The sequence below is a fragment of the Quercus lobata genome, chromosome 11 (assembly GCF_001633185.2).
Source record: "Quercus lobata isolate SW786 chromosome 11, ValleyOak3.0 Primary Assembly, whole genome shotgun sequence".
Classification (NCBI taxonomy): domain Eukaryota; kingdom Viridiplantae; phylum Streptophyta; class Magnoliopsida; order Fagales; family Fagaceae; genus Quercus; species Quercus lobata.
In genome coordinates, this window is record NC_044914.1 from 35928613 (window position 1) to 35937527 (window position 8915).

Genomic DNA, 8915 nt, shown 5'->3' on the forward strand with positions numbered 1-8915 from the left:
CCTTGGTCGTTGGACGACGGTCTAGTCATGGTTTTCATGGGAGCTCATACGAAGGTAGGATTGGCTTGAATATCTAAGACCCACATCGGTGTAGCTAGGGGGGTTTGAGTCCTCGGACTTAGTCCGAGGAGCATCATATCCTTCTCATTCTCCTTTTCGTAGGATTTTTTATCCTCCCTTCTTCTCTGGCTTTCTTTCCCTTTTATACTAGCTTTTACTTCCTCTCCCGTGTCCATGTGTAGGCTTCGCTTTTTGAGGTATAGACTCGTCCTATCAATCCATACATCCCAGTGGTTGGGGGCGGTTGGGAAAGGTTAAATAGCATGGTTTCGAGTATGGGCCTGTCAGATGTGGGGCTACATACTGCGATGTTGGCAGCTTTCTCCCTTGTCCTGCCCCTGTACTGAGTCTGTCATTTTTTTCAGGCGTTTCGTGAGGTGTTGAGCGTGAGATCATCCTCGGCCACATCCTTGGGCCTTTGGGGGGCTTTCATCATACGTCCTCGGCAATAGGGCTCCTCGGCCTGGGCTTTGGGCCCTGAATATAAAGTGGGCTGGGACCTCAGATTTCGGGCCCCACAGTTATTTTTCTACAAATTTTTCACATTTTTTTAGCTATTTTCTCAGCTTCCAAACAAATTTATAATAGAAAATTGCAAGATATAAACTTTTTAAAGAAACAAAAATCAAAATAAAACCATTAAACTTTCAAACTCGGTCAAACAGAGAAGGGGAGGAAGAAAGAGTGAGAGATTGAGGGAAAGAGAGTGGTAGATCGAGAGAGGTTGAAATCGGGTCAACGCTCCGATCTATGTTTGGCATTGACGATGAGCTTCAACGGCGACGAGAATGAGATGACAAGGCTCCGATCTGTGTTTGGCGGTGACTTTTCAATCCATAAAACTTGATTTGAAGGTATGGGTTGGTGAGGACGAGGATGAGGGATGGGTCGATGAAGATGAGGGATGGGTCAACGAAGGACGAGGACAAGGGATAGGTCGGCGGAGTGGCTTGCATGTGACGGCGGGGCTGTGTGTCGAGGGGTGGTTCTGGGCATCCACAACGAGAATGGGTTTGAACAAGGACGGCAATCTGATCGGCGAAGATGTGCTTAGGTTGTTTAGGTGGAGTGTGCTTGAGCTCTCTCTCTTCAGGTGTGTATTTTCTGGAGTGTGGGTTGGTGGACTGTAGGTCGTCGGACTGGAGCTTGGTCTATGGAAACTCACTGTTTGGTGTGTCTTGCTCTGTGGAGCTTGGTCGCAACTGAGCTTGGAGAGTGTTTGTGAAGGGTGCATGTGAGAAGCTTGAGAGAGTATGTGAGGAGTGTAATTGATTTGAAGGTAAAATAAAACCTAAAATGGTTTTACGAGCCAAGTGGGTTATTTTATGGTCAACGCAGAAATTGATTTCCGTTTGACCGAATTTTCTGTGTTTACCAAACACACTAAAGAGTGTAAAATGGTTTCCTAAAACCCTTTACAGCCAAAACAAATGCACCCTAAGATGCATTTATCTACAAACAAAGACAAAAGACACAAAATGCCATAGGTTTTTATTTTGTTAATTTTTTTTTATTTTTTGTTTAATAAAATTGGTTATGTTTTGGGCCGAGGATTTACATAAGGAAGATACAAGTTCAAATTTTCTTTCTCCACTTATTATTGTTATGATGTGTATGTATCAAATAAATATAAATTTTACAATATACAGATATATACATATATATATATACAGATATATACATATATATATATATATATATATATATATAAAATTAGTACTATAGTAAAACAAAAATTAATTTTTCTGCACTTCCTCGTATATCAGTATATTGTCATATAAGCTTTTAACTCACTTTTTCATGTCAGCATTAAATTTTCTAAGCTATAAATGCTAAAATGATACTAGAATCAAATTTAAAAATATATATCATCTAATTTTTTATAGGAAAATAATTATAAGTATATATCATCTAATTTGACTTTTATTAATTTATTAGCCATAGATTTGCCTCCTCTTCAACAAATAATAATAAGGTAAATTTTAGTTATAGTTTTTTATATTGTATTGATCAATGTAACCTATGCTTAAATTTAATTGAAAAACTTAACCTACAACAATTAAGGGATAATATCAAGTGCCCATATTCAGACACTTCCACCCCTAACTTCCTTCCTACCAACACATTGTTTTTGAAATTGATAGTCTCCTTTAACGGTACGGGTGTCAATTTGGGTTAGCATATTGGGTTTGTGTTGTGTCGAGGTAGGGGTATTTGACTAAATGACTCAACCCGAACCCAACCCATTTAATAATGTTATGATCCTTTAACCCTAACCCAACCTATTGGCAGGTGGACTTGACCCAACCCACTTGACACATTTAATAAACGAATCATGTTGGGTTGACACGAATGTAACATAACTCATTTCAACCTGCATAATATTAAATTTAACATCCATCTAGAAACATTTTTTTTTACATCCCAAAAGTAGCGCATACACTTCAAGTCTTCAATCCACATTTAAAATAATATAGTTCAACAAAAATATAACATTCATCTAGAAATAAATTCTTTACACTCTAAAAGAAATGCATACACTTCAACTCAAATCAAGTAGCATCATAAAAAACAGCCAAGAATTTGTCAATCTTTTCTCCCTTACTCCACTCATCAACAATAAGACAATTCTTATAAATAGAGTAAGTCAATTCTAAGTGACAGAAAGCACACTAGTAGTAAAGAGCATTCTCAATCATAAGAAAGGTAGAATTCCACATCCAAAGACATTTGATTCATCAACAACTTGACAAAAGTAATTTGTACCATCAATTAAACTGTTGTAAAAATTATTGTATCTATAACCATGTTTTAAAAATCGAAACGGTTAAAGAATCTAAAGAGTGACAGGTCTCGAATTTTACTAGCTCTTGATTGGTTTTTACTGGACCAATTTAGGATCTAGTTCCACATTGAATAGGTTGAACTGGCCAGTTTGGTCTAGTATTAAAAACAATGTCTATAACATTACTCATTTACACTTCTACATATTTTTACAAATTCAATTATATTGGTCATTTTTAGTGGAGCATTTGTTTATTTTAAAAAGATAAACTTATCAAAAATATGAAAAAAAGAAAAGAAAGATAAAGGACAAGTGCTACGTCCAAACATTTTTATAATATTTTCACACTAAATCCTAAATGGTAAATTATTACTAGTTCTAATTTATATTCACCACTTAAATTATTTTTTTGCCCACTGTAATAGTTAGTAAAAACTTATCACTTAAGATTTGTTTAAAAATATTATAGACCTAACATTTCTAAAAAACAAAGTGATACACGAGAATATACTGTAATTGTTATTTAACGGAATGATTAATGTGATGATTTCTTCAAACCTCAAATAATAAGTGTGTCAGCTCCCTTAAAAAGCTAAGAGCACAACATTTTTATAATAAAGTGTATGTGATAAGTTGTTAATGGTAGATAAAAAAAAATGGTGTTTATTTTCTTATTTTACTTTTTTAATTTATTTTGTTAATTAATGGATACATGCCATGATGAATCTTTTAATTGACACTAGGCCTGAAAAAAAAAAAAATCGCATGTATATATTTAAATTATATTTTATTATAACAAATAAATTTTTATTTAAAATTTCCTTTATTTTATTATTTATGTTATTTTATTTCCTGTATACATCGCATGATTATACTCCACCAGGAGTTTTTCTGTTTTTGTCTCCATTTGACTGCTACTAAAGACAGAGAATGGTAGAAAACAGTATTGCCGTGAAAAGCTTTTATGTACTTTTGCTTCCCAATGTTGTTACTATTTCTGTCGCGTAGTCTCCAGTCTGTAGAAGCTGCAACCTTTTGCTAAGAGGAAGGAAACTTCCACAGTCCACGGTGAAGTCCTAACTCCTAACTCTACAATCTCATCAAAAGCCAATAAACGCAGTTTCAAAAAGTCCGCGTGTACCCCACAAAATACAAACCTCCCCGTTATATATAACCGCCATGTCAACACCAATGCTACTCACTATCTTACGTCACCCTTTTTGTCTATATATCACGTAACGCCGCTTCTCTGTATTTATGGGTCCCTCCCACCACAGAAAATGTACCCAAAAAAAAAAAAATCAATGTTTAAACCATTCCATTCCCAAGGGACCACCCCTAAACTGATCCAAAGGCCAATCCAGATCCCACTTATCAATTTTCCACGTGACACCCTCAAAACCCCTTCAAACCCGTGTGTGATCTGTGTGCTTGCTGGGCTTGCCACGTCAACTCACCAACATATATATACCCCCTCACTCTTTCTTTCACACACCCAACACCAAAAATCAATTTGACCAACAAAAACATTTTTTGGCCACTGCAAGAAGAACAACAAAGAAGTAGAAGAAGCTCGCTGCTGCTAACTGAAACATGTACAACCCTTTCAAGAGAACAAAGATCACTCAAACTCCCATGACTCAACACTCCTTCACACCGCCACCTATGCCTACGCTTCAACAGCACCGTCTTTCGCCCCAGGATGAACTCTCCGTCATGGTCGCCGCCCTCACCAACGTCGTATCCGGCTCTTCCTCCGCCACCGCCACCGTCCCCGCCGATCAACAATTCTACGGCTACCCATGGCAGCCTTCGCCGCCACCACCACCCACATTCGACGGAGCTGCCGGGGCCAGCGCTTCTTCCCCAACAAGCACCGGGACTGACTGTACGGACACGTTTTTGCCTCCATCGTCTGAATTTTACACCTGCCACGTGTGCAACATCGACGGCTGTCTTGGCTGCAATTTTTTCCCGCCACCACCGACCCAACAAAATACTACTGATAATCATCGTCAGCATCAGCAAGGAAAGAAAATTGTAGTATCGTCCGGGTCTGCGTCTGGGTCTTCAAAGAAACAAACAGAGCAAAAACAACAAAGGGTGAAGAAGAACTTCAGGGGAGTGAGACAAAGGCCATGGGGTAAATGGGCCGCTGAGATCCGAGACCCGAGAAAAGCGATCCGAGTCTGGCTCGGCACATTCACTACTGCAGAGGAAGCAGCCCGAGCCTACGACAGAGCCGCCATCGAGTTCCGCGGACCACGAGCCAAACTCAATTTCCCTTTCTCCGATTACACAGCAGCAAATTCATCAAATTCCTCCGATTTAATGACAACTGCTGAGAATTCTGCCGAAATTGAAGTCACAAATTTAATTGGGAATGGAAATCAGGACAATAATTTCGTCGATGAGCATTGGGATGAATGGATGATGACGCTCATGAATGGTGGTGATTCGTCAGATTCAGCTGGTAATACTAGCAATGCTCGTAGTTATTAAGTCCATAGGAAGTCTAATAGCCAAGTGTACAAGTTGTGAGCTTGTTTTTTTTTTTTGGTTACAATTCGTTTAATTTTGGCCAAACAACAACAATTATGTTACATTATGTGTCTTTTTTTTGGGAATATTATCTCCAAAAAAAAAAATTTATGTTAAATATAGTGTTGTTTCTTAAAATTTGTTTTGTTGTTCTTGTTTTAGTAGAATGAAATCAAAAAACTATGTTCGACGTTGTTCAAAACAAAGAAGATTGTGTTTGACGTAGAGGAACCTAGGAAGAAGGGGAGGGGCGAGTAAGAATAAGAATGAGATGGGACCCACACGGCCACACGGCCACAGTGTAACGTAGTACGACTACTAAAAGAACACTCTTTTAGTAAACGAAACGATATCTACTATCCAATGATGTATCACTCTCTCTCTCTCAAGTCTCACCTGATGAAAAAGAAACACTACTACCGCTTCTGGAATAATATGGGTCCCATTCAAAAAGGGTAGGACCGTGTGTTGGCCACCTCGGGGCCGACTGAGGGTCCCACGTCACGTTTACCAAATATCTTTTGGGTCTTTGCCATGTCTAATCCAACATGTGTGTTTTTCTTTACTAACATGTTTAGCATGTGCCTTATAAATCACGTACGGATTTGGGAGAAAAAAATATATTAGAAAGTTAGAACTTGAGTCACAACTGGAGTCAACATGACAACGTTTTTTATTATTATTTTTTTAAATTTTGTGTTGAAAAATTATAGCAATTTTTTTTTTTTTTTTGGGAAACTAAAAATTTATAGCAAGTTAGAAAGACAGTTCTTACCCACACTTTACGGCAGTTATTTAAGTAACAAACTGTAATTAATTGTTAGTTATGGGTCTATTTGAATTGAACTTATTATTGTTGAAACTGAAAACTGAAAATACTGTAGTAAAATAATTTTTAAATGTATAAATAGTACTGTGAAACCCATTTTTAATATTTTTTAATACGTGAACAGTGTATGCACAATACATGAACAGTACATACACTGTTCATAAAAGTAAAATTTGTCTCCCAAAGTCAACAAATGCGGGTCAATAAAAAAAAAAAAAAGGAAAACGTAGAACTTTGAAAACGCAGATGCCAAATTCATTTCAATCCAAACACTTACTATGTAAGACAGTTATAACAATACTTGTGTGAAAGTGTGTCGTTCTAGCTTTTTTGATATACTTTTTAATTTTTCATAATTTTTTTAAATTAATGATTAATGAATATGTTAAGGAATAAAGCATACATTAATCGAACCAATTGTTTTTATATGTTTAAACATAAGGAAACTTGAAAGTGAGAGAATTACCCAATTGAGCATGTTTTATTGCTTTTTAGAATAAATACAATGAAACTGAATTATTCATAATTGTTTATAATAAACTTACCAATTTAATATTATAAAGTAGATTGAAATTGTGACAACTTGACAACATTTTTTTAATGTGTTGAATAATTGTAGGGTCACAACTGGAGTCAATATGACAACGTTTTTTATTTTTATTTTTTAAATTTTGTGTTGAAAAATTATAGCAATTTTTTTTTTTTTGGAAACTAAAAATTTATAGCAAGTTAGAAACACAGTTCTTACCCACACTTTACTACAATTATTTAAGTAACAAACTGTAATTAATTGTTAGTTATGTAAGGCAGTTATAACAATACTTGTGTGAAAATGTGTTGTTCTAGCTTTTTTGATGTACTTTTTAATTTTTCATAATTTTTTTAAATTAATGATTAATGAATATATTAAGGAATAAAACATACGTTAATCGAACCAATTATTTTTATATGTTTAAACATAAGGAAACTTGAAAGTGAGAGAATTGCCCAATTGAGCATGTTTTATTGCTTTTTAGAATAAATACAATGAAACTGAATTATTCATAATTGTTTATAATAAACTTACCAGTTTAATATTATAAAGTAGATTGAAATTGTGACAACTTGACAACATTTTTTTTAATGTGTTGAATAATTGTAGGGTCACACATTTTTTATACATATAATAGACGTCTGTAATAGATAGTTTGGTACTTTCACATGGATTTTTTTTTTTTTTTTTTTCATTATTAACGGTCAAGTCATATAAGACAGTTGTGGCAGTATGTGTGAAAGTGTGTAATAATAATACTATAATTATTTTTTTGTGTTTGGAATTTTTTAATAGAAGGAAAACTTGAAAACGAGAGAGATTACCCAATTGAGCATGTTTTATTGCTTTTTTTTTTTTTTTTTTGATAGGATGTTTTATTGCCTTTTAGGATAAATACAGTGACACAGAATTATTTATAATAAACTTATATCAATTTAATATTATAAAGTAGATTGTAAAGACTGATTAAAAAAAAACAAAACAAAAAGATTGTAAAAGACGAGTCCATTGCTCCTATTTGAATATTAATGGGGTCAAATAATATAAGATGGTGATGGGTCATGGGAGAGTTGCCTAGTTGGAAATTTGGAAGTTGGAAAAGAATAGGAATATATCTTTACTTTTTGATTTTTTTTGCTGAATATATCTTTACCTTTTGATTTGAACACACGAAAGCTACTTTACTCATTTTGTTACTCGTCATTGGGACCGCGTGAGAACGGTCTCTATAGACTATAGCTGGATGGTTAGACTTAGAAGTAAGAAATTAGAACGGTCTCATCACATTTTATTATTTTAATAATATGACTTTGCTAACACGTGCTTAACCTGTTAATAGTACAACCTTAATTTAGTGTTTACACTTTACACTCCTTTATGATCCAGGAATTGGCGGCGTGTTATTTTATCATGTTGATTTCATGTCAATCTTCTTCACGGGGCTAAAATTTTCATCAATAATGGATAATTTAGTTTATCTTAATCCAAACTTTTGTAATTATTTTTTAAAAATAATTCTAAAGAAGGGAATTTAAATCATAATTCTCATTTTTATTTATTTATTTATCACGATTCTCTTTTATAATAAAAAACTGTTTGACAAACTTTTATAAACTAATTAGAAGTGATAAATGGTAAGAATTATTAAAACTATAGAGATGTTGGAATCATATAGAGGAATTTTTTTTTCCTAAAATAATATTCTTTGCTATAAGTTTTTTTTTTTTTGGTCAAAATTATTATTTTAAAATTATTACCCGTTATATTATTACAAAAATGTGAAATATTGCCATGTTTAGTCCATATATTTGTTCACAGCATTATGAAAATGTAATTACAAATAAATTCTTGGATTTATATTATTTAAGTGCAAAACATATGCACAGTAATGCTTGTGCTTGTGGCTTAGTGGAGGAAGTGCTTAGATTTCTATTTCTGAGGACAAAATTATTTTATAAGACGGTCTCATGAGACTTCTATTGTAAAATAAGAAATATAAGTTCAAATACCATACTGCTTACACTAAAAAGAAATCAAACCTAATTATTGTTTTGAATTTAAATTTGATAATAAAAAATAATTATCATGAAACGGATGTTGTAAAGATAAATCCAATCATCTTTATAAAAAATTAAAAATAAATAAATATATTTATTTTCCTCACTAAC

General features: G+C 33.9%; 1 protein-coding gene across 1 annotated transcript; it reads left to right on the forward strand.

Annotated features, from left to right (window-relative positions):
- The first annotated feature begins 4328 nt into the window (after positions 1-4328).
- On the forward strand, positions 4329-5524 carry LOC115968662 (ethylene-responsive transcription factor ERF109). The gene has a single exon (XM_031088120.1). It carries the CDS (start codon positions 4439-4441, stop codon positions 5345-5347), a length of 909 nt encoding a protein of 302 aa, XP_030943980.1. The 5' UTR covers positions 4329-4438; the 3' UTR covers positions 5348-5524.
- The last annotated feature ends 3391 nt before the right edge of the window (positions 5525-8915 follow it).